General features: G+C 53.6%; 1 protein-coding gene across 11 annotated transcripts in view; it reads left to right on the top strand.

Annotated features, from left to right (window-relative positions):
* Positions 1 to 25944, top strand: part of SEPTIN9 (septin 9) — a 170829-nt gene that overhangs the window by 79158 nt on the left and 65727 nt on the right. For all 11 annotated transcript variants that reach the window (XM_068913182.1, XM_068913178.1, XM_068913181.1 and 8 more), the window contains one exon: positions 15787 to 16446. In XM_068913182.1, coding sequence (XP_068769283.1) covers positions 15787 to 16446 — 660 coding nt within the window. The remainder of the gene's footprint in view (positions 1 to 15786; positions 16447 to 25944) is intronic.

Raw genomic sequence — 25944 nt, 5'->3', positions numbered from 1 at the left:
GTGCAGCAGAGAGGGGACTGCAGGCAGCTCCGCTTCCATAACCCAAAATACGTACCTGGGAGCAGTGTGGAAGGGAGCCCGTTGCAGTGCTCAAACCAGGTGCTGGGACTCTTGTGCCGTGCGTTAACTTTGTGTGTGTGTTTGTGTATAGACCCTAAGCTGCCCTGATCCTGTTCAGGTTGAGTGATCCTATAATGCCCAACATCTTTCTTAGATGTTCAACAGTAGACATCATGGGCTCCTGAAGATGAAGAAACTTGCATTTTTCGTTGCTTGTGATAATGCAGCCTTGTAGTAGGGTACTGATGCTTTTTGTTAAGCGTTTCAAAGCGCTGCGCATGCATGCTCTAACGTACTTTTCTTAAAGAGAGGGAGAAGAGATCTGCAGCTCTGGCCCTCTCTCTGGGGGAACATGCCTGTTACTAAACGCAATCGGAGGAGTAATTGAGGCTCGTTTTTGCTGGGAATTGCTGATGGTGAGTTGGCAGCTGCGAGGCTGAATGCTCTTTGCCTTTGCCAATGCTGTCAGTTAACACCAGATTCGATTCCTCGTAATCATGTTGAAACACAGAATTTCATAGCAGATGCAAAGGGCAAATGACAGTAAATGCTGCGTGGTGCCATAATCGCGTGAAATTGCAGGGTAGTGTAGCGGGGTAGGACGTAATTGGCAGAAGTAGAGGCTGGGTAGGACACGGAGTCTTGAAACCGCAAGGCAGCCTTCATTGACAGTGGTTAATCCTCTGGAGATCTTTCCCTGACTTAACTCTTTTGCCTTAGCCCACACCCAGACGTGGATCTTGTGAAATGTGGGATAACATCGCAAACTTGCGCTGCCTCAGGCAGCCAGCGTGGGACACGCACCGCTCGTGGAGCGTGCAGTTGTCAACGTGCAAGCCTCCGCTGCATCGCAGTTGCAATCGCGGTAGCTGTATGCTGCCGTGGAGCTGGACGTTGCGAGGGCAGGGAGCCTCCCAGCCCTGCTAGCAGCCCTTGCTCCTGATGGGAAGGATTCTCTGATTTTTTTTCTGGAGTTGGGCATCCCACCGCCACGTGCTTCTTGCCCTGCCCACCGCACGCCACTTGTAGTTTTTTAGCCCAGGCTGCGTCTCAGTGAGGTCCTGAGTTGTGCTGAGTTATATTGTGGTTTAAAGGTTCATTAAAGACTAAAACAGGCAGCCAGGTTGTTTTCCTAAGGGGGGCCGCATTAAAAATCAGCATTTCTCTCTGTACGAGTCTCATGGGCTTGTCCCTGCAGTCCTTAAAAATCTCCTTCAGCAAATGCATAGGATCTCTTTGGGCCGCGTGGCTGCGGTTTGTCCCCAAGGCTGCCCAGGGCTTGCATTCCTGCTGCGTGCTGCAAGGGGTGCAGCTGCTGTCTGCATGCTGCAGATGCTGAGATCCAACCGTGGTGCTAATATTAGCAGTAGCGCACCAGACGGGTAGTCACAATGTTATGTGGGTGATGTGACTTGAATTCAATATGGTGAGAAGCCCAGGAGAGGGGATGTGCCTGCTGTTTCCATAACTGTCTCCTTTGGGTTCAGGCTTCTTCTGTCCTTTGAGCCCTGCTGTGGGATGGCAGGGCAAGCTGTCAGCTGTGGGACCAGAGTGGGAGACCGGGCATGTGACTAATGGTCCAGTATGGGTGAAGGTTCAATGCCTGGAAAAGGAAATGCAAAAAGATCTTTCAAATTACATCCAGAATTGAGGCAAAGCTCCTGAATGTTTCAGTTGCATTTCCTTGGCTGTCCCCAAAAATGAGGTTGTAACTAGTCTCTTTGATACTTTTTATGTGGGTAGAGTCAGCTCTCACTCTCCCAGCTGATGGAGAGTGTGTGCTGCTCCAAGATAGGCTGCCACCTCTAGTATTCTCAGAAAGCTTTATGGGGACCTCTGAGAGTTTGTTTTTTTTTTTTTTTTCCCTTCCCTCTCTTTTTCTCCCATCCTAGCTACGTTTCTGAGTCGGAGATAAAAGGATGGGGTGGCTGGAAGTATTCTGCCAAATCAGCGCATACTGTGAAAGGCCGAACAGCCCACGGAAGGTGTCTGTGGGAAGGCATGAGTTATCTTTTCCCAACAGAGCTGGTGTTCCATGCTCGCAGTGGAAAAATTGTATCAATCTGTTAACAGTAATGGAGACCTGCATGAGTAGGTTGTTTTTTTTTTCCCCATGTATATTTAGTTCCTTGGGAATAAAGAGGTTGTGAGGGGGTGGGAAAGGGAAGAACAGGACAGGGATCTCTTTGTGCACGTGAGTTGGGCTCTGGGGATAGCCTTTGGCCCTGGTTAGGATGTAAGATCATCTGGAGGTCGTTGTTAATAGTCATCTTATGCAACGAGGGCTGGGCTGCCTCTCCTTGGGGGCGGGCAAGCACTCCAGTGTGGAGCAGCGTGTCCTTGGCTCTATGTCAGGATGGAGAGTGTCCAGTGTTGGCTGGTACGGGTGAGCTCTTGCGGTCCCTTTGAGATCGATCTTGGACAAACTGAGCACAGTGTTGCACTGATAATAGAGACCTGTCAAAAGTGGTTAGATGGGAAGGGACAGGGAATGGGTGAGGGCTTTATGTCTGGGCCAGGCTAGCGACTTTGGCTGTGCAAGTATGCTGCTGGTGCCTGGAGGTAAGTCAAGCTTTGGGAGCATACACCATACTGGCTTGTCCAAATACTCACCAGAGGATCCTGGTAACCTCTTCCTAAATTTTAAGCTCGCCTAAAATGTAATCGTTCTCCTGCTTTACTCTTTGCTAATTTCCGGTTGGTGGTTTGTGGCAGCAGAGTGAGTAGGAAGCACCTCTGGGGCGCTTTTTACACTGTTGCATGCTAGGGACCATGCCTACATCTCTAGGCCAATAAATGCCAGCAAACCTGCCGAGTGAGAGTCCTGGCACATCAGAGGTGCTGCCTGTGGCTGTGTTGCCAGGGTGCTGATCTAATTTCTGTTTTTCAGCCTGGCTTCCTCTTTCCTTTTAGGGAGCCCAACAGCCCGTTTTCCCAGGAGTCACAACCCAGACAACAGGAGCGCAACCCGGACTGGGACTTGTCATAAATCCAAAGACAACAATGGAGACTTCAGAGCCCATAATCACTCCCGATATTCGTGTTTCTAGCTCTGATATTTGATATTTAAGGCAATATATTTCTGCAGTCCCATTATACAGGCTCTTTCCCTTTTCTGAACTTCCTCCCTCCCTCTCTCCTCATGCTGCAGTGAACTCTGGAGGGCACTTTTGTAACCACGAGAGGTGGGACGCTGAGGCAGCAGGCCAGGCAACCGTAAATCACTGCCTCACTGAGGCTGTTTGCTACTGGTAAAATGAGTTGATGGGTCTAAGTCTGGTTTCTGATGGGGAAGTGCTGATTTGGTGGGGATCAGTCACCATCATGGGACCTCTTCATGGGACAGGGCTGGACTGGCTGCTTGCTGGACCACCCTGTTATGCCCTTCAGCACAGGCCAGGATTGTGACCTAGCCACCTTTCATTTCACACGTACAAGGTCCTGTTTGGTTCTGGCGCTCCTCTGCTCTGAGGAGTTTTGAATTAGAGTTTTGAATTTACCCGCTCTGCTGCTGCCTTCAGTGGCCCTGAGACACCTGAGAACTCGCTTCCTGCCCTGCCCCGTGGGGGACGCTGGGGAGGAGCAGGCCTCTGGCAACGAAGAGGTTTCTCGTTATCCCTGACTTACTCTGAAAAGCTGCCCCTAGATTAATGAATGCTCTTATCTTCTGACAGCTGTGACTCAGGCTTTTACTGTGATTGTTTCTCCAAAGTTGCTGGACAGAGCTCAGCCCTTGGGGCTCCTGGGGACACTTAGGCTGCTCTTGGGAGCAGTGACTCCAGCGTGCCTGGCCTGTTGGGGCTGGCTTTTGGCTGATTTGTAGGCCAAAAAGGCGAGACATCGCAGGTTTTAGTGCAGCCTGTTCCCCTGCCTTCCACAGTGTTGCTGCAGATGTCCTGTTGTTGGTACCCAAATAGCTAGGTTCAGTTGGCATGGGAAGGTCTGTGTGTGGCCGTTGCACCTCTAACTGCTCTGTGGACGTGCACAGTTCCTCAGAGGTCGTCTGGGTGTAGACGCTGTGAATACTAGCATATTTGCAGCTCTCATTTGGCTGAAGCTCCAGTAGATCTCTGGGTATGGCTGCTAGCAGGACCTTTATCTTTGAAACACAAAGAGGGTCCCTTGCTTTTTCGCTCTTTGAGTGTGTGACCCGGTGTGTGAACGTCGGCTCCAGAGGTAACTCGAGATTTGTCCCTGTCCAGCTCCTGTCCCCATCTTCTCTGCCTCTCCAGTCTTGGGTTGCAGGGTGCTGCAAGGCTTTTAAGTGGCCTTTTGGGGAGCTGGACTGATGCTCAGATGCCACAGCTGGTGAGAGCAGTGGTGCTTGTGCTCTCACCACTGCCAAACAAACTGTCCCTTGCAGCTCACTTGCTCTCCTCTTCCTTTTTTTTCCCCATGTGCTCTTGGCTAGATGTATAACACAGGTGTACGAGCTCAGGCTAACTTTTGTAGTGAGGATGAGTCTCAGGTGACTTAGGCTATTACTGGAAAGTGGCATCATGGCAGGGTTATCTACGCTCACCAAGTTGGTACAAGAGGGTCAGCAAGAAGGGAGTCTTTCCCCACTGCCTGTGTATTTGCAATTGCCATTTTCTGCAGTGAGCGGGAAGAGAGCCTGAACTTGGGCTGTGACTGCAGAGTCCACTTTCGGACTGCTCTAACAAAGGAGCCAAAACTCTGGGTCCAGCCTTTCCTGAGAAGGAAACTGAGATCTGGAGCCTGCACTTTGCAGCTTGCGACAGGGAAAGGGTGTGAAATGTCCCAGATGAGTCCTCCAGGGAAAATTAAAAGCACATTCAGAGAGTTCAGGAAATCGAGCAGCCTCGCATAGGTTGCAGGGCAAGGGATGCTGAGGGAGCACATTGGCAGTCTGCACAGCCGTCCTCCCTGTGCGTGGAGGTGGCAGTTGAGTAGCCATCACAGCTTATACAGCCCCTAACTCCTGGCAAGTTGGATGTCCTCCAGCAGGGCCTAGGACTTGTGGCCGGGGTTAACGGTGGGGGAAACGGCACTCGGCATGAAACAGAGCTAGTCACCTGGGACTCGTCCTAGAGAGGAGGAGTGTGGCAAGGCTGGGAGATGCCTCCTGGGAGCCAGAGGCTTCGATGTTTCTTCCGTATGATCATTGGAAGTGCAGATATGGGTAAACGTGGAAGGGATGACTTTCTGTTTTGTTTTGAGGCACATTTAGTCTGCTGAGGAAGAGTATTCCTGCTCTTCCTTGGAGGCAACTGCCAGCCTTCCAAACATCTGTGCGAGTGCTCCTGGTGTGGTGCTGCGTTCCCCCTCGCCGACGGCCACCAGCACTGGCCGCAGCGATACCCGTGACCACTGTCGCTCTTGCTTCTGCTCCTACCCTCCCTCCTCCCCGTGTTCCCCATTACAACGTCCCTGGGGTCAACGGGAGCCCAGATGGTTTCGCGAACTGCTGAGGACAAGTGATGCTGATGGCGTGTTTATGCTGCTGTCAGGCCCTGCGAGCCTTGTGAGTATTTTGCTGCCACTATGAACAAGCTATCCCTGGGGACCGCAGCATCCCTGGCGTCAATCGGGGGCAGCCGGTGGCTGCTTGGGATGCTGCAGGCTCGGTTTGCCATTCGCCCGTCTTGCAGCTGTTGTTGAGGCCGTCCCTGCTTTTGGGATGGAGGCGAAGCACCAAGATGAATTTGGGGTGGCGGGGGGAAGAGCATTGATAGCATGGGACGGGTCAGGGATGGGCACGCTGGGGGAGCTGCGGGGTGCATTGGGGCCCTCTGCTCCCCTGTACCCGCTGCACAAGGAGCTGCTCGTACCAAGTTAGCCTTCTCTTAACGTTTTAACCACCACATGGCACTTCCAGCCATCAGAGCGTATTATCGAGCAGAGATTTGATCACTTAATGGTTTATTCAGTTTAATCGCTGATCTTCCAGTGATGAGCCCCTGTTGCCCCCGAGTCGCTCGTGACGTGGCCCTTGCACGCGCCTCTGCTTTAGGGCTGGTGGCTCACGGGGGACGGCGGCTGGCGGAGACCTCTGACATGATACGGTGCTTTGGCTTCTTAAAATGAGAGCGTGGTTTTTTTTTTTTCCCTTGACCCTTCTGGGCTTTGGTACCCTGTGAGCTGGTAGCACAGTGCTATCTGGGGGCTGTGATGCCGTCTGCACCTGAATTTAGCCTGCTGGGCAGCAGTTTTAAGGAACTTTAGAAATACTAGTGAACCGAACCAATTCTGCAGTCCTCTGGGAGGTGAGGAAGATTTATTTCCCTCTTCTCTCCTCCCCTTAGGGAAAGAAACTGGAGTACGGACCGGAGGCAAAAGCTGCACAGAAAGCCAGTGGCAGGGCTAGTAATACAGGGCTGGATACCCTATACTTTTATGTAATTTTCTGTACTGGTATGAAATGAATATAATGGATGTAAAATACACTGTTTTGATCTGGAAGCATTTTGCTGAGGGTTAATGATTATATAAACTGAAGTGTAGCGGAGAATCAAAGCTAAAACCTTTCTAGAACTCCATTATAAGGACTGGAAATCTGGGATTTTGGCTTAACCTGAGTCTGGATTTTTTTTTTCCCCCCTCCTCTGTTCTTAGTTCCAACTTTGCTTTTGTGTGGTCAGTGCTGTTAAATGACAGGGTTTGCTGCATGGTTCTTGCAGGCTGTCTTTATAACTAACTGAATTCATGTGAAACGCTGCTTGAAAATCTGCAACAGCAGATCATTGCATCATCTATCTATCTATCATTGCATTATATAAATATACACATATGCCTCTGAGATGCAATTAAAAAACATGTGCATGTATTGCAGCAAGGTTGGTTGTTTGGCAGAAGAAAGGCATGAAAGCTCCTGGTGCAAGCACAGGGACAGGATCCGGCGTTCCTAGTTTTCAGTCTTCCGTTGAGTGAGCGGTAGCTTTGGGAAAGTTGCTAAACTTTCCTGCCTTTGTTTCCCCAGATCTAAGAGAGGAACCTGAATTTCTTGTGAGGCTTCAAAGCTATTCATATACTTACAAAGCGCTTTGGAGAGGGGAAGCACTGGCACGTGTAGCATCGCTGGCTGCCCAGCACCGTCGGCGAATTTACCCCCTCGGCCGCGTGTAGCTGGTTTTGGCACCCTGGAGGGCCACGCGAGGGGCTCTGAGCACTGCGAGGAGCGTGTCGGTTAGGGTACGTTGAAGGTTTCCTGCTTTGGCCCCGCGGCGGGCGTGCAGCTCCTTAGCCCTTCTCCGGAGGGGCTTTAGCCCGTGCCGCAGCGGGAGGGTGCATGTCTCTGGCCTGCAGCGAGGTGGGCGACACCCGGCTTGCTCTTCCCGGGGAGCTCTCGGTCCTCCAGTTCACTAAAACGCGTCCGCCTTTTTATGGGTCGTGGCATCTATTCAGCAGCATCACAGACAGTGGTTTTGGATAAGAAGCGCCGAATACCAAGCCCAAATGACCCTAGAGGCGCAGTAATGTGGAGACCATAGTATTTAAACTAGGATTTGGCCAGAAAACGGAGGCGATCGTCCTGCTGTCTGGCGATAAGGATCTGGGAATCTTTAATGGTCACGAACGGTTAATGTTGTGGGGTTTCGAAAGGGCTCATTGAAAGATGACACCTGCGGTCCGCAGCCTCCCCCTTTTTCCTCCCCGGGAACAGGAGGTCGCCATCTGGTAGCAGTTTAAAGAAAGTCCGTGCTCTGAAACGATACCATTGTATCATGTGAAATAACCGGGCGACCGCCTGGCCTATTCCCGTAAGGCTCTTGGGTGTCTGCAAATGCAAGAAAAGCTTTCAATGCTTAAGCAAGCAAGCAAATGTAACCCCGGGGTTACAGAAACCATGCGAGAGGCGAAGGATGTTTAATGGGAAGCAGTTTAGTGCTGCAGTCTCTGCAGAGCTGGAGGCTCAGGTTGCAAAGCGGTTAGTGCACGTCCTGAAGGAGGCAGCATCCCTGGCTGTTTGTTTTGGTCTCCTCCAGAGCTCCGTGCATGGAGGTTTCCTTGTATAACGCACCCCCTTGACTGTTACTTGGTGCGTTTTGTTGTTTTGTTTTTGTTTTTTAAAAAGAAATGGCAGAAGTTCCCTTGCTGACCACCCCCCTTCCCACGTGCGACCCAGAGCCGGCTCCGGAGCTGGGGTGACGGTGTGCCGTGTAACCCAGTGGTTTGCATTGCGTGCAGGGAAATACGGAGCCTTTGGGCAGGCGCCAGCGAGCCCTTTCGCGTCAGCTGGGAGACCTTGCCTTGACTTTGGGTCTTGGCTGAGGCTCTGAAGCAGGGACTCGCGTCCTGGGAGAGAGGAGGGTTTGGATACAAGTCCCCCCCGGCCGCGCTGCTCGCCTGTAGCTTCTCAAGAAAATCTTGGCCGTCGTGTACGCTACTGGGATTTGGACCAGACCTCTGCCCCCTCTTCCCGGTTTGCACGATCCCTGCAGAGCAGCTTTAACTGGTGGCTTGTGACCTGCCGGCGGCCGAACGCGGGCCGGGCGGGAGGGCTCAGCACGAGCGGCGCGGCGGCGTCGGCAGCGCAGGGCGAGCACGAGGAGCAAGAAACGCAAGAAGAGTTTGCTCCTTCTCTGGCGATGTACTTGCTCAGGGGGCTTTAGGGTCAGACGCGTGTGGCGTTGTCGCCAGGAGCTCGGCCGGCCGGTCCCGGTCCTCCCAGCGCGCCTCGCTGGGCTCTCGGGGCTTCGCCCCGGAGCTGTTTCCGCTGGGGAGGCAGGCGGGCGCGCGGGTGGCGGGGCCAGGCGACGCGCGCGGGCCCTGGCAGCGTCGGCCCGGCGAGCGGTGAGGAAATCCCAGGCGACTGCTGCGCCGAGGCAGGATGCGGCCCTGCCGGGAAGGGTCGGCTGGGGGAAGCGGCTTTGAAAGAACGGTTTCGTGAAGGGAGCAGAAAGCGTTGGCAGTCAAAGGAAATCATGAAACTTGGCATCTAAATTTGCTTTCTTACGTACGTCAAAACGTTTTCTGACAACAGAGTTACTCTGCAAAGCGCTAAAGCCCCCCCGGCCCGGCCCCGGCCCTGGCCTTTACTTCAGTAAAGGAAACGAGGCTGCCGCTTTGGGTTCACGCCTGCGTGCCTCCCCCCGGGCGCCGGGATTATTTTAGATGCTTCTCAAAGCTGCGCCGGCCCGGCCGTGGCGGCAGAGGTGGGCCGCGGCGGGGCGAGGCCGAGCGCAGCGCGGCGCGCTGGGGAGCTTTGTCCCGAGGGGACGCCTGGCCGAGCGGCGCCGGGCTCCGGCTGAGGCTGAGGCTGGCAGCCGTGCATCCCCGAGGACGCCCCGGGAAATCTCATTTTTAGGGCGTTTCTGGCTGCGTTGTGGGAGGGGAGCCGCCGTCCGGCGACCAGCGGACTGAGCCGGAGTTACCCGGATCAATCCGGGAAGCGGTCGCGAGGGAGCGCGCACACGGCAACACCTTTTCGTGGTGGCGCCCCGCCGAGGAGGAAGGCGACGCCGCGCGCCCCTGCCCCTTTCTGCCTCTGGCGCGCGCGGCGGTGGCGGCGGATCGGAGGCGGCCGCCGGGGCTGGGTGGCCGAGAAAGCTCACTGCGAAGCGTCGCCGCGAGGAATCCTGGGCGGCCCCGGGCCGCCTTCGGAGGGTGCAAGCGCCAGGCAAGCGGGGCCTGGCGGCCGCCGCGTGACCCTCGGTGGCGCGCGGGGCCTGCTCGGGCCTCCGCTGCAGCGCTGGCCTTCCCTGGGCTGCTGCTGTTTTAATTAATAAGCCAACTTCCCTGCAGGAAGCCGGGAGGCGGGTCGGTTGGAGCAGAGGCTGTTTACTTTCCTTTCTTGGCTCCGGCCAGGACAGGCTATTTTTAAGCTTTTTCTCTTTTTCTCGAGAGTTGTTTTGCTTCCTGAGGTCTTTCTGCTTTTCTGCGTCCCCCCGCGTTGTGCAAGGAGGCGGCGAGAGGCGATGCCGAGCAGGGAAGCCGGAGCAGCGGCTGGTTGGTGGGACCAAGGCGACGCTCAGTGCAGGCCGGTGTCCTCGAGCGAGCTTCGCGGGTGTTGAGGAGCATGCTTGAGGCAGGAGGTCTCTGCCTGCGAGGTGGAAACGCCAGCCCTGGTTGTCACAGCCACTCTCCTTTCTGGAGCATGGGAGGTCTGACCTCTCCAGGTCCAGCTGGAAATGGGGCAGGACCCTCTGAGGACGGCATGGCTTTGCTGCCCGTTGGCAGGTGTATTAGGGTTATTCTGGGTCCTTGGGGCTATCTGCTGCCTTCCATGGGGCTCCAGGCTAGCCCAGGTCCTCTGCAGACTTGGATCAGCAAGTTCTCCTCAACTTTCTTGCTCCAGTTGTCTCTTGCACGGTTTAACAGGGATGAAGCTGCGGGGCTTCCAAAGTGTTTTCTCTAAAAGCCTCTGAATTCAACGGATACTTTTTGTGGAGCTGGTTGACAGGTCAGTGTTGTCACTGGGGCATTTCACAGGCTTCAAGTCTGATTCTTTGGGACAGAAGTGGCCGAATGTGCTGACATGACTAGTTGGGTACCAAAATCCTTGTGCAACCAGCGCCGTAAGAGGGACAGCCTATTCCTCGGAGAGCCAAGGGTGGGCAGAGCTCAGGGAGCTGCTCACAGGCAGATCAGTGGCACCATCGCAGGGATAAGGAATGCCGCAAGGTCGCAGGGATCCTGGTGATTTTGCTCTCAGAAACTGTGCTGAGCCTTTTCCAGCCCTTATTTGGGGATGGAGGTTACTTGTTCAGCCCCCACCCCTTGCTGCCAGCTGGAGGGTGTAGTGCTGGCACAGAAGCGTTGTTTGGGCTGCTCGAGTCTTCTGCGGCTGTAGTTGCAGTTTTGCAGCTCATTCTTCTCAAACTTTTTGAACCTCTTTTTGAACCCCGTTTTGTCTGAGTTTTGACCTTTTCCTGATTTGTGCATGGAGAAAAGCCATTTTGGGGTGTTGCATCCAGTCCAGCCCTTCGATTAGGGCAGGGGATGGCTGCACTGGGCAGATTTACTCTGGGCTTAGGACACTTTGAGAGATTTGGAAGTCAAAAAATAAAAAGGGCCGTGCACAGCAGCTCCCAGGTTGCTGTTAACCACAATATATGGTCACTGATGCCATCACTTCTTTTGGAAATAGCCCATTGCGTGGGGACTAAAAGGAGCTGAAATGAGAAAGTCAGTTTATACAGTGAACCCTGGGGGTCACTTGGGCTGTTTGTATCAAAAGCTCGTTATGGTGTCAAGAAGAAACTCCTGAGTCACTCGGTTCAGAGAAATTTCCAGACGGATACGCACTAAGCAAAGGGACTTGCCAGTGCTTCTCAAAGTGTTAGTGTTGCCTTTGCTATCGGGTTCCTTGAGAGCGTTTGCTTTACGATGTCTGTTCCTCCAGACACATCTGTCATTAGATTATCGGGCCTCTTTGTTGAAGGCAATAAAATGAGACTGAATTGGCTGGATGGAGGGGTGATGAGCAGGTTTTAAAAGCCTGACGTGGACAAAATTGTGCTCATGTCCATCAGAGAGGTGGCAATGCATGGTAACGCTGTGTCCTCCGCAGATCTCCGCTGCCCTCACAAGCAGCTTAGCTTCAAGACGGCGGGAGGGGTTCCTGGTCAGGTTATCCCTTCTGCACCCTTTGTTTTCTTGCAAAATGGAAACTGAACTTGAGTTTTGCATTTTTTTTTTTTTTAAATTCTTGACTGGGAGAAAAAAGTCTAAAATTTTATTTTTTTGGATTAAGACATGATGGAGAAAGAAAATGGCAGAAAACCCTGTGCCTGGGGTGGTGGCAGAGCCAGCTCAGTGCAGTACCTGTGCCTCTGTAAGCCCTAGCAGCTCTGCAGAGGGAGGCTTCGGGAGTTTAACCTGGAGGCTTGCACGAGACCTTTCAGTTTATTCAGAAAACAGCAGATAAAACGCAGAACTGTTTAAAGGCTTTATCTGCTTCTCATTTTCCTCCTTGGAGTGGCATGGGTGGCTCAATAGATGGCAGTCCAGGCCTGTGCCCGCTGTGCCACCCGGGGCTCTGCAACCCTTCGCGCGAAGGCGGCGAACGTCAGTGGGGCGTCTTGGCCAAACGCTGGTGCGAGCTGTGGCGCTTCATCCTCTGACTTCTCCCCTCCTGCTGCAGGCTGGCCTGGATAAATCGCCTTTCCGGCACGCCCCGGCGCGCGTGGCTGTCCTCTGTGATGCAGAGGTGTCCGCAGCTGCTGCGTCCTGCCCGGCGGTGGCTGCCTTTCCGCGGAGGACGAAGCTAGTCCCGTCCCCTGCTTGTGGGCTGTTTCTTTACCGCCTCCTCTCTCTCCTTGCCCCACTGTATGAATATTCGAGATGCAGGACAGGCTGTTTTGTCATTGCTAATTGGCCTTGGTGGGACCTTCGCTGGATTTTCTGCGGCAGATGTGAGGTCGTGTGCTTCGGGGCTCGCTGTGTGCTTGCTTCTTTTAATAGTAATAAAATCCGTGTGGCTTCTGAGTGGTCCCTTCAACTACATGGACACTTAACCTCTCCTGATAGAGTGTCTCATTACCTGGAAAATGCTATCTATAAAAAAGGTGTTTATCTTAATTACTGCGAAGGAATAAATGAGGGAGGTTAAGTGTAATATCCCAACAGCAGCGCTGGGTTCCCAGGCTCCGGCGGTGTTTCTGTGCAGGTCATGCCTTAGGCAGGGTGACACGCACTGGCTCGTGGAGGCAGGGACTGGCCGGGTGTTGCTTGTGCGAGGCTGCCCGACGATGCTGATCCTCAGGAGCTGCTGTAATAACTCACCGGATGCTTCTCTAGTGCCGTTTCTATTAGATTAATGTGCAGGGTGAAGGACATTTCATTGCACTGCATATACTTCCCTACCCACCCTGGCTTGTGCCCGTCCCCGGCTCGTGCCCTGGGGCTGTCCAGCTGTGCCCCCCTACCAGCCCCTTCCTCTCCGCAGCTCCTTTGGGATGCAGCGGCAGCGGGGCTGGAGCGAGGCTGCCGTCCCCTGTGGGGCTGAGGAAGGAGCCGTGCGGGGAGCCAGGGCCTAAATGGGGCCCTGGGACTCGGGGCGCTCCCGAGCCTGCCAGCGCAGGCGCCCGCGGGCTCTTCAGCTGCTCCCAGCTTCGGAGGCGTCCCTGCGTTGGGCACTGGGAGCCCGTTCCCAGGCCTGAGGTGGCTGCCAGCAGTCCCGCTCCGAGGTCGGAGCCGTGGCTGGGAGGAGCCCGAGCCCGGTCCCGGTCTGTGGGTCCGGGTGTCCCCCGGAGTTGCTGAGCGCGGAGGGGTTCCAGGGAGCGGCTTTCGCGGGGTTACTCATGCAGAGCACCGAGGGACGCTCCTGGTCCTGATCTTTTAAGATGGCTTTTGAAGCCTGACATTCGTATTTAATAGTGCTTGGGAACCATTCCCAAAAAGGAAAAAAATAAGCCCCAAGCCCGTATCCTACAGGGCCGTGTTAACCCCTGCGTGCTTCCCCCTCTGCGTAGGCTGGCTGAAGTGTGAGCCCCTGGCTCTGGCGAGGGGTCCTCGCTGCCCGCCGCTCTCTGCGTGGCTCACGGCAACGTGCGTGCGCCCGCTCGGCCTGTGCCGCCTTCCACCGGACGGGGCGATGCCCGCGGCCGCGCCGAGCTGCCGCCGTCTCGCCCCGAATCCCTGGCGGCAGCTCGCCGTGGCTCGCCGCCTGCCCCGGCGCGGAGCTGCCGCTCGCGGCGGCGGGAGGAGAGAGCCGGCGCCGCTCGCGCGCGTCGCGGGGCCGCGGCCGCCTTTACAATGCGCTGGCGAAGCAGCGCAGGAGCTGCTGCCACGTGGACTGCTTTCCTGCTCCGGCCCGCGGCAGCTGGTTCCTATTGCCGAGCAGGAGAGCCGTGCTCTGACAAATAGACGTGTCAGAGGGACTGACGGTTCCCAGGCCTCCCGGCGCCCCGGCGGGGTCGCGGCGGCCCTCGGCAGCCCCGCCGAGCAGAGCAGAGCAGAGCAGAGGAGGTGCTTCCCCGCGAGCTCTCCGCGGGCGGCTGGAAGAGACGGGCCGGCCGGAGGGTGAGGGCACATGTCCCGGGGTGAGGGAAATCTGTGCTCTCCCCCGTGCCTAGTGTCCTGTGTGATCTCGGGCCAGGATTTTGAAAGGCTAAGTCGCTCTGATTTGATCCTGTTAATATAACGGATAAGTGGACCGTATACTCATGTTCGCGTTAGCCGTTAACGCCGCAGCTGCCCTGCGGCAAGGCTGCTGCCGCTGCGGCGGTTCAGCTTTGTGGGGGCCCTTCTGTGGCCCTGGGTGCTGCTGGAGGCGAAGGCTGTGCCTCATCCTCGCCCGCTGAACACCCCGCTGGGGCTCGGCACCTGGGCTCGAGCAGCGTCGGAGGCAGCTCCTCCTGGCAGCTCGTGGTGTTTGGATGAGATGTGACAGTGGTTCCTTGCATTTCTCCCCTCCTACCCCCTAAGTTTAGGCTTTTATTTCCACGTGGATGTTTCCTGTATGGAGCAGGATGTGTGTTAGGCTTAAGGGCATCTATTCCTTTAACACAGACTAGCTGGAAGGAGGAAAGGAGGCTGCGTGAGTCGCACACGACCATTCAAGCCTGAGCCAGGACATGATCTAACAGCTGCTGGCCCTCAACTGTTAATCTAGGATGGGAATATCTATCAGTAGCCTGGGTGCTTCCTTTGGTGATGCGTCGTGTCCCCGCTGGCAGACTGCTGTTCAGAGCCAGGGAGCTCTGGTCTGACACCATAATCTGTCAGGTTTCCTTAGAAAGACTCCTGGCTTTGGGGATTTTGAAGTTTTTAGTCTTGGGTAGCCTGTCATACTCGGGGAGCTCTGTGTGCTGAAGGGACCAGACAGAGCTTTGAGACCTGTGTGATGAAGAGCTGGAACAACTTTGGACTTCATTTGACTTCATTTGAACGTTTCCCTGCTGTACAGTGGTGACCTGTGCTTCCAGGTTGCTCATGACAGCATGTGGCGTAAGTGATTGATAGAGGTGGTGTCAGATCCTGTGTGTTGCTGGATCTTGATGAAAGCAGAGGTCTCTGCTGTCTCTTTCCAAGCATAAATTGGAAGTCTGATCTCTTGAATCTCAGTGCTAACTCTGTGATGTTGTGTGTATCACTCAATCTCTCTGCCTCTTAACTTTATGGAGATGATGATATTTGGATTTTAGGATGTTCCTGATGCCTCCCAGTTGGCCCCTTCCGTGTATTGGAGGGTATCATGTTTTTAAAGCACGTTCATCTTTGGCTATGATGTTCTCTAGGATAGTTTTTAAGGATATGACTGTCTGCCACCTTTGTTGTTTTGTTGTTGCATTTGTATGGATTTGCTATTCTTCTGAGATTGTTTTCACGTTCTGAACTTGGACTTTGCTTCCCTTGGTCCCCGGGAAGCCTGTGTTTACCTGTGCATCCTTTTAGATTGAGAGGGAACGGTAGGCGCTCAGAGTAAGATGGAGCTGTAGGCAGCAGGCTTCCTCTGAGTCCCGGTGCTGCGCTGCTCAGCTCTGCCGTGCTGTCATGGGGGGAGTCTGATACAGCTTTGAACACGTATGGGGTATGGGTGATATGGAGGGCAGGACAGAGAAGGTATGTACTCTGGGTTATGTTTCTGGGATTTAAGTTCCTGGTTCTAGTTTCAGCTTTGTTATCAAGGTTGTAACATCTCTGAGGAGACAGAGGCTGACCCCTCAGTTCCCACATGCATGCAACGGTGTTATTAATCCTCGTGTGATGGAGGGGAGGAGCAGCAATGAGGTTATGAGGCCCAGAGAATATCGGTCGGTGTCTTTTGAGATGCTAAGATGAACGATAACTAAATTCCGAATTCTTTTTACTATCTTTCAGCTCTGAAAAGATCTTTTGAGGTCGAGGAGGTAGATCAGTCTTCAAATTCCTCCACCCCACAAAGACGGACCCCAAACCCACTCCTCAGATCCACGGTGTCCAGCTCCACACAGAAGTTCCAGGAACTAGGCGCCAGGAATTCGGAGCCATCTGCCAGGCATGCAGACCCCACAGGCCAAAGATCACCCAAGTCCTCTCTGAGGAGAGTGGAGCTCTCTGGACCCAAACTGCCTGAGCCGGTGTCCAGAAGAACAGAAATCTCCATTGACATCTCGTCCAAGCAGGTGGAGAACTCCACTTCAGGGTTATCGAGGTTTGGCCTCAAAAGAGCAGATGTGCTGGGGCATAAGCCTCCTGAGCCCACCCCAAGGAGGACTGAGATCACTCTAGGCAAGCCACAGGAGCCAGGTCTCCGGAGGGTGGAAGCACCGGTGTCAAAGATCCCAGAGATGCCCCAGCGGAGAGCTGATGCAGCTAGTGCTCCTGTGTCCGATCTGGCCACTAAAAGAGTGGAAATTCAGGTAGCAAAGGCTGCTGAGGTCCCAGCTCCACCAGTTCGGCAGATGGAGAATTTGGAGCCTTCTCTGACCAGTCAGCCTCCCCTGCCAGAATCAAAGCCACAACCCGTGGTGATCGAAAGCCCACCAAAGAGAGAAGAAGGTGAGTACATCTCTGCGTAACCGCTTGGATAACAGGCTGGCTGATACCTGCCTTTGTTCCTTACTGGTTGATAAGAGCTTTTGCAAGGACTCCGAGAGGCGTTTGCCACTCATGGTTACTCTTTCAACTTAAGTGATGATGTCTTATAGTGCTGGCACTGCAGGGTCTTGGATATGTGCTTAGGGGCATCTAAATACACGTCTGTTACACTTGCTTTTATGCTGGATGAAAGAGCTGCCAGTTTGAATAAAAATGGTACCAAGCTTATAAGAAATAGAATAAGAAAATGGCCCAGGCCTGGGTGCTTACAGAAAAAGACATTTCTGCCATTTCTATCCCTGTGTTCAGACTCATCTGCCTGTATATTATCTCCTGAAAAGCTTCTAACGTGCTGGGAAATGTGGTAGTTGTAGAAATGCTGTTATGAAGGTTTGTTGTTTTATACTGTTGCTTATGGTTGTGGGGCAGAAATAGCCTCTTCATAAGCAAGAGTCAGGATTTTTTTTTCCCTTCTGGCCCCAGAGACAAAGGGTAAAAACATCATGGACTAGAGCCACTATTAAACTGGAGCCCTGGCTTATGTTAGCTCTATCTTGTTTTCGATTAATGCCATATTAGACGTTAAAGCCAGCTTCCCTCCCCCACCAGCCGTCATTTATTTTCCCTAATGTTTTAGAGATTTTTCTCTTTTAGCTCTTTAATTATTTTTCCATTCCCCATCACAGCATAGCTCTCTGCTCTATGAGGTATAGCATTCATTTAGAGGCCACGACCTCCGTACCCCACCCTGCACCTCTCCACGCACACACAAGTGCATTAATTAGGGGGTGGAGGGCTGTTGCTGAGATGTGACCTGGGAGGTCTTTGCCTGGCCGTGGAGTTAAACAGCCCTCCCTTCCCTCTCCACCCTGCAGATCTCTGGTCCAGCCAAGAGTTAACCAGACTTCCTTACAAGGCGCTATTGCATCTTTGCAGCTCTTCTATCCCGTTGCTGTGTTTGGTCTGAATAGTGGTTGAGAGTGGCTGATGCTAAAGGCAGCTCTTTCTCCACTCTCTCTGCTACCATCAGCCTTTTTGTCCCCAAAGCTTACTCCGTGCAAGAAGCATCTCATTCCTGTTATATCTCAAGGACTTCCCTGCCCAGAGCTGTTTGCGGGAGGAAGAGCTGTCAGTGGAGGCTACTCAAAGCTCTGCTTTGGGGCTGGCTCGTAGTTCTGCTCAGTCTGGTAGGAAGCCGCTCCTCCTCCCCTGGCTGACTTGCCAGCATCGCATCCCAACCATCTTGTTGCTGTTATGCCCCTCTGTGGAGATAGGCGCTGATCCCAAGGGCTCCTCTCAGTTTGGTCTTCCATGGAAACCAGCTACCACTGTGTAGCGTAAACATATGCCTGGCCACCAGGCTGCCTGTCAGTAGTGAGTTGGGATGGTGCTCTGCTCCATGTGATCTTCACTGGGACAGCAGCAGTGCAGCACCTGCAGTCATAGACCTCAAGGTGGACACCCAGATATGAGGCCTCCAAAGAGGCTATATTTTGGTTTATATATTCTGTGTAGAATCAAATCAAGTGTGGGTGGTGGAGCTGACATTAGACCCATAAGACTTGAGTAGGCTTCTCTAACCGCAAGCAGATGTGGCCTAGGTATGGCTTTTCTGAGCAGCATTTTAAAGGAGGGAGAAAAACCTCCACAAGCTAGCAGGTCGGTTTAACTCCAGCTGGGCATGGCTGAGTTGTAAGAGCCAGTACAATAAGGTATGAGAGATTCAGTCTGTGCCTCTGTTGCAGGCTCCCTGTCCCCAAATGAAATGTGACTAATGTCCAGGAGGCCCATCTTCTCTCTTGGGTGTGTGTTTGGCCTCACGCTGCTGCGTTGGGGCTACTGTGTGCTTCTTCCTGTGCCAAGCACTGAACCACAGATGGTTGGGCACTCTGTGGAGAACAGAAGACCATCTAAGCTGCTGAATCCCAGGACAGCTGCCCATGGGGGAAAGGGAGGGGGTCTTTGAATCAAAAAGGGCTCCAGAATCCCAGGACAGCTGCCAGGGATGAGTTTTAATGAACAGCCCAGCTGTTCAGAGTCCACGTTACAAAGCAAGACAGCCGTGCTCCTTGGTACTGGTACAAAGGGTGCTTTCAGTTGAAATGCATCCAAGAAGAGCCAGGAAACAAAGTTGAAAGGATAGGAAGGCCTCGGGCTCATTATTTCTCCTTCTAAGCACAGACAAACACCCCAGAGTTGCTGCAAGATCCTGTGCCTCTGTTCCCCGGACATCCCAAACCTCTTCCATTACTGCGGTTGCGCAGGACTGCATTTCATCCCCATGGTCTGGGGCAGCTCATGTTCGCCCCTGCCAGGCACTTGAATGGCATCTCACCTCCTGGCTGGTCTAAGCACGGGCAGGACTTTAGGGAAGACAGAGCTCTGTTCAGCCTGTTTCTGCAGGGCTTGCCCCTGGTGAGTGGAGCTGTCGGAGCAAGGAGCCAGGGGCTGCCCAGCATGGCAGGGGATGCAGCCGCAGCAAGTTGCCCTGGGGCACACAAGTTCTTGGTGGCGTGAGAACAGGGAGAGGAAAGCCTAGCCTTTCTTTTATGCCTTTAGGTTTTATAAGCCTCCTGCCAGGGCGGGGTGCACGTGGGCAGGGAGAGCGCCGATTTGGCCACATCACGACAAGATGAGCAGCAGGGGCTGCGCATGCACGGAGGCAGAAGGGGCCCGTGACTCCCTGTATCTGGGAACCATGTTAATGAGCTAGATGCTCTTCAGCAGGGGTCACAGGACTCAGGGGAGAGTGGCCGGGCTTGTGGAAACAAAGCAAAGATCCTCCAGATCTCCAAGAAAAAGCTAGCAAGAGCCTCTTCCCTGGGGAAAGGACTAAGGCAGGCGGGGAGGTCTCCTCTCATCTATGTTTGCGGAGAGAGATCCTCAAGCTGGGGTTTTGTTTGCAGTAGGAGGAAGTAGTTGTAAAGCTGCACATAGCCCTTACCATGGGACGGTGTGAAATAGCCCATGGGAAAAACAAGCTCTCCCCATCCCTTCAGGAATTGCAGAATGAGAGGATTTACGCTCTCTCTGCAGCTTTGAAGGAGCTTTGATTTGGAGGCTGATGATAGCTCAGGGACTCAGCTCCTTCCAGCCCTGGGGAGGGCTCAGCTCGCAGAGGGCAGCATGGGGCAGATGCCCGGGAGCGCGGCACAGGCTCCTTCGGGCACTAGGCAGCTGCTGCAGGCGACTTGGCATCATTCTCTGGCCGTGCTACAGTTCTGGCCTCACGGTAACCCCCCAAAGTGAAAATTTTTGCTCCCTGACGCGTGCGGCAGAGGCAACATACAGCCTGAAGTCCTGCTTCCTCTCGCTGCTGAGCGCTCCCAGGGTTTGGGTCACACCGTGGATGCTCACGTGGTGCTAGAAACTCCTTGCTCCTGTGGCCCCTGCTGCTCTCCAGAAGAAACAGCTGAGTAGGGGAAGCAATTACCAGCTCCTTGCTGCCTGCAGCTCCTCACTGCCTCCAGCCCCTGCTGAGACTTGCCTTTATTTCCCCAGAGCTCCAGCTGCCAGTGGCTCGGTGGTGCTCCCTTGCTGTTAACCCCTTGTCCCAGCCTGGCTGCCTTTGCTGAAGGTATGCAGGAAAACGTGTTGTGCGGGAAGAGGCCAGTTGGAGGAGAAGAGCAATTGCTGCGAGCTCAGCAGTTCAGAGCAAACCACAAAGGAAAGGAATAATCACAGCGCTCGGCTTCATTAGGACTGCCGTGGCTGGTTGCTTAGGCTGAGATCACTCCGGAGCAGTGGTTCTCAAGGTGGGAGGGTGGGGTGCAGAAGGTGTCTTGGTGGGGCACAGCACTAAGAAAAATTCCTTCCCACTTCTGCTTTCCCTCTCCATCTCCTTCCCACGCTCTGCTGCACATCTCAAAGGACATTCTCCACACCCCTGCGGTGGTGCAAAGGAGTTTAACTCTGAGTTATGCCACTGCGGGTAGGCGTATAGGAGAGGAGGTAGATGCTAGTGTCCTCTGTGCCGGGCAAATAGAGCTGAGTCTGGATATTAGGTGAGGTATGCTGTAGTGCTGTACCAGCATCCTGGGCAAAGTTGGACTTCCAAGGACATCCAGGCTCCCCAGCTAGGGCAAGGTAGTACAGAGCTGGGCTTGGGACAGGAGAGAATGAGGAAACAAAAAAAGTTTCCCGGGGAGAAGGGAGAATCTATACGTGGATACGTGGTCTTGGATAACAAGGGTAGGACTTGGTGGCACTTGCTCTTCAAGGCCATAGCTAGAGGCATGGGAAGCCAGCTAGAAGCTGGGATGGAAGTTGTGGGGCTGGAGGTAGACTGATTGGGGCTGAGGCTGGCTTTGCTGGATGAGAAATGGGGTGGGGAACCAGATGATATGGTTTGTTATACTCTGGGTGGAACAGAGAAATTTGGAGCAGGAATATGCAGTGGTTGTATGCAGGCAGAGAAGAGGCAAAGGGGGTTGCTCAAGCAATTAAAAAAAAGTAAGGGGAAATGCTCTCTGAGAACCTGCTGCTTCAGAGACCACAGGGTGGTGCCAGATGTGGGCAGACTGACCTCACCATGTAAGACTTCACCCAGACAGTAATATCCAAATACGACTGCACATTGCATAGTTATCCATATTTTCCTTTTATTCCCCTTCCACATTGTTCTGTGTTGATTTACTGCTTCGATAGCCCTGCAGCGTGAGGTTCCCTCTAGGCTTGGCTCCCCAGGACAGGTAGCAAGGATGCAGACTTTTCCTTTGTTTTTTTCTGAAGTCCTGCCAACATGATGCTACCCTGACCTGAGGGATTCATTCCAGAGGAGGAGAGGGGAATCGCATCTCAGGAGCTTTTAATTTCTCAGTTGTGCTGTGTTTTGTCAATGCGTGATCAGGACATCAGCAGCCAGCTCTTGGGTGGCAGTAACCTTTCCGAACCAATGCCACAGGTAGCAGGTAACTCCCAGGCCCTGGGGTGCTGGCTGGGGAGGAGCATTAGCTGAGGCTTGGTTCCTCCCGAGGACCAGTTTCCTGCGACCTCTTGGCCTCTCTGGGGCAGGTCTGAGCCTGGTGCCCATGCTAGCTTGGCTGAATCTGGTTCCTCCACATAGCACTGAGCAGCATTCTGCAGAGCCAGTCACTCAGGTACGGAGGGTGATGGAGCAGAGCTAGCGTGGCCGGGTGCTTGAGCTGCCCAGACTTGCATCCCAGGAGGCATTATGTGCTCTGATGCAGCGCATAGATTGGTGTGGCGGATGGGGACTGGAAACACGTCTCCCTCTTTTGTCATCCTTACTGACTTTGCAGCTGGTGGGCTGCTGCTTTGTTCAGACTCCACCTTCTCCTGCTTCTGCCCCTCTTCTTCCTCTCTGGTCCAGTCTGGAGCAGCATCTCTGTCTGAGGTGTTGTGCCCTGCCCTGGGGAAGGGGAGCAACTACCTGAGCCCTCTTTGCTCCTTCCTAAACCCCTGGGAGAAGTGTATAACCTCCCTTAGCCTGGAGGTACCAGGCTTCCCTGGAGTGAGGACCTGGTAGCTTTCTGTTACGGCTCTTTCCCATCTGCTTTGGGGCTGGATGGCTGAGTAGCTTTTGCTCTTTGGATGAAGTTTGTATGTGAGCCCTCTGTTGCTTTGGTAGATATTACAGAGGGAAAGAGGCTAGCTGCTGAGCTCAAATTCCCTTTTGTGCCATCTCTGGGATGCAGGAACTGACACTAGGAGGCGAGGAGGAGAGTAAAGGGGAATCAGTCTGTGAGTAGAAGTGGCAATACTTCATCCAGGGACATCCACCATCCCCTCACAAAGGAGGTCTGGATGCATGAAAGGCGATTCCTCGGGAAGAGCCGTGCAGAGACCGTAGCAGCTCACCCTGCAGAGCCCTCCCGCCTGGGAAGTAGCGCGCCGGCTGCCACCAAGAGGTCAGAGCATCCTTGTTTTGGTGGTGCCTCGTGCTGCTGAAGGTGGAATTTTGCATGCTCTACAAATAGGCACGTAAATTCCTGTATGTGTTGTGTATTCCCTGTAGCATACATGAATTTGCAGGCACAGATCCCTCCCTGCCTACGCTTGGTGGGAGAACTGCAAAAATATCTAGAGCCACGTTTCTCCTTGGAGTGACACCAAGCGATGAGCTGTGCCCCAGAAGGGCTCTGTGTGTCTGACCAGCAGGTCTGTTGCTTCTGTTGCCAGCCAGCGCGGTGCATGTGGAGTAAACACCAGGCTTAGCAACGTGTTTAAGCGCGTGGAAAGTTCACAAGTTTAGGAGCGTTACTTGAGGGCTTATGAATGCAGTAAAGCGTCACTCTTGACAGTGGCTCATCCAGGTGGAAGAAGGTCTCATGGCCCTGTTGTTTCTCAGGCCTGTGAAGGTCTGAGTTGGGGATGGTGCTCGAGGTGAGGGCTCCCGACCGGCGTTTGGATGCACCAGTGCCCTCTGCGAGGCAGGCTGGTTTCCTCCTAGTGAAAACTGTTTGCTACTTCCCTTTCCCATGGCCAGCCCGTCTTTTGGCCCCTCAGCGAGAGCTGCAGCTGAAGGCAGGAGGCGGTTGGACTGGTGAGGGAACTCTAGCCTGGTGAGCGCCTCCAGGGGCAAACCTGAGGGCAGCTGATGGGCTGCAATGGTGTTGCTGAGCTGCAGGTGAAAACCTCTCTCCTTTTGCTCTCTTGCTTTTCTTTTTTTCCCCCTTAAGGGTACAGCTTTACTCCCTCATAACCAGTTCTCCATATAATGAAACCACATGCATGCAGCGTTTGGGAAGATACTGTTGGTCCCAGAAAAGTTAACGTTTTCCTTCTCAGTTTTACCCTAGTTCCCCCAAATTTGAACCTCTTTATATTGGCAGCTGAGGTTCAATCCCAGGAGCTCAGGTGACGGATTAGAAGCGCTCCCAGACGAGTGAAAGCTGTTTTGATCTGATGATCCTTTGTGCCTGCAGCACAAGCTGCTGGGGTCGTGTTGCCCGGTCACAGGGTGAACCAGACGTGTCCTGCTTCCCCAGTGTCGTGGCCGCGTTCCTGCCCTAGACCTGTTCTCCTGCTCTCAGCAAGCAGTAGGACCGCAGTCCTCCTCCCTCGTGATATTCCCTCAGGAACGCTCCTTAGCGTGGTTAGATAAATCAAGGCAGATGATATACTGAATAATGGGAACCTTGACCTAAAATGAGGATGTGACCTTCCTCTGCAACAGCCTTGTCTGGCCTGTCAGCCTGGACTAAGTGCATCTCTGCGCTGCTCCACTGGGACACGTAGACTGGCCTGAGCCTTGCCTGAGCTTCCAGCTTTTTGGACGTCCGTTTGTCCTCTTGCTGCCTCGTTTGGGGTAGCTGTGCAGACAGCCAGGGATCTCACAAAAAGCAGCAAGGTCCCTGCTCCCGTTCTGCTGTGGAAAGAGCAGAAGAGTGGCAGAAGACTGAAGCAATTAAACTTTCACTTTTTTTCAGCCCCGAATCTGCGAGCCTTTGTTTCAGAGCTTTTCTGTTTTTTGTCCAGAAGGTCCCTTAGAGCTGGGTGAAGAAAGAAGCAAACTTTCTGGTCCACAAAAGTCCCTGCAAAGGATCCTCTGCAAATGAGGAACTGGCCATGCCAAGGTACAGCACGCTGCGAAGCTGCGGCAGGCGATGCAGCCGCGCCGTGCTTGGGGCACTGCCGGAGCCTCGAGCCTCCGTGCAGCACGAGCAGCTCGAGCGCAGAGAAGTGAAGGAAGCCGCTCGAGTGTCAAGTGCTGGGAGGTCTTTTTTTTTTTTTTTTTTTCCCTTAAATTCTGCAAGGATGAAGGCAACTAGGGAGCTGGGATGCCTTGGTGTAGCTGGGGGCTTAGAGAGATTTGGAAGACAATTAACACAGCAACTCTACCCGCAATAAAACGGGCCAGGCCTGTGCGGATAAACAGTGAGTAATCATTTCCAGCTCCCTGAGCTGCACAGCAACTTAACTGCACAAAGAGATTAAAGCTGTAGGGAGACATTTCCTTAAAACCAGCTGACACATTTGGGCTAGATTACGGGTAGTCTTTTGTTGTTGTTGTTGTTGTTGTTATTTTTAACAGGAAAGCGCCTACAGCCTGAAATACCAAACAGAGAGGCTGAGACTGAACGAGAAACGCAGAGAGTCCAAATTCATGCGCTTGGGGCAGGTGCCAAATATGAGATAATCTGGAAAAATGGAGACCTGCAGCGCCAGTGACTTGGAAGGAGAAAGCGAGAGTGAGCCTGCATGCGCGGGGGAGACGAGCACGTCCCCGTGCCGTGGCTGTACCTACAGCGGGACGCCGGGCGAGCCTGCCTGCCGAGGAGGCCCCATGCACAGCTGCTCAGCGAGGGTAGCCGGGGCTTACAGAAACTTTCTGCTTTTCCCCACTATGCTCCCTGTCCCTGGCCGTGCAGGGAATGGCAGGGGTATCCCATATAGTTTTAGGGATGGCAGCAGAGGGATGAGGTGATACAGGTGTGTGGGCACTGCCACGGTATAGGGTATTACGGATATGATCTAGGCTAGGGTGCCTCTGAGTCTGCCTGCCCCCAAGTCTCCAAAGCAGGCTGCGGTTTCGGTAGGCAAACGCTCAGCACAGGCAGCAAAACCCATTTGAGATACAACATAAATTAATTCGTCTGGAATTTAGTGGTCGTGTTGCTGTTTATAGCCAAGCTAGGTCGCCTGGAGTTACTCCTGAGGTTGCACTTTGTTACTGGCTCAAGGTATTTAATATTGTTGACATTGCACAGTTGCACCTTTTTTATCCTCCCTCTGTTTTTGAATAGGTGCCTGGGCCAAAACTGCAACTTTTGTACTTCTTCTCTAGCAAATTCACTTCTTGTTCTCTCTTTTCTTCAGGAGATAAATGCAAATGAACGGAGAATTTGTTTGCCCCATAGAAGCCCCTGAGGGCCTGTAGTGAAAGCAGTCATCTCACCAACGGAGATTCATTATACTAAGTAATAGTTTCCCATAGGAAATGTTAAGGTTCCCTCCTTCCCTCCCCTTCCTTGCATCATCTGAAACCGGAAGGGAGCTAATCCACGGATGCTAGACTGTAGGGGCCTTCTGGCACTAGACTTAACAACCTAACAGGTCTCTTCCATTTCTAGTTTGGGTCTGTGGACCAGATTGTGCATCAATGTAATTGCTTTCAGAAACCTGCAGGAAGCATGTACAGCTGGATGCATCTCTGGAAAGGTCAAAGCCTCCCTTTCCCAGGCAAGAGGTGACAACACTGTACATCGTGGTGTCGTGCTGGAGTATTGGCTCTTTGCAGACTTGCAGGGCTTGTGCTCACTGTGCCGAGGCACGAGCCATGCTCTGTGCAGGTCCAGAGACCTGCTTCTCGTCGCTGTGCATCTCCACCGCCACTTAGGCTCACGCAAAACTTGGTCCCCGGGGAGGCCCCAGGCAGCGAAGACCCTTTACTGCATTGAGAAACGTAGCAATGAGCGTTTCTGCCTGTCATTCGCTTTGCTTGTGGGTCAGTGGCAGTAGAAGGCAATGGGACGTGCAACACGGTGAGAGGGTGGG

This window comes from Struthio camelus, chromosome 19 (genome assembly GCF_040807025.1).
Source record: "Struthio camelus isolate bStrCam1 chromosome 19, bStrCam1.hap1, whole genome shotgun sequence".
In the NCBI taxonomy this organism is placed as follows: Eukaryota; Metazoa; Chordata; class Aves; order Struthioniformes; family Struthionidae; genus Struthio; species Struthio camelus.
Note: the sequence above shows the minus strand (reverse complement) of the source record. Positions and strands in the feature narration are given on the sequence as shown.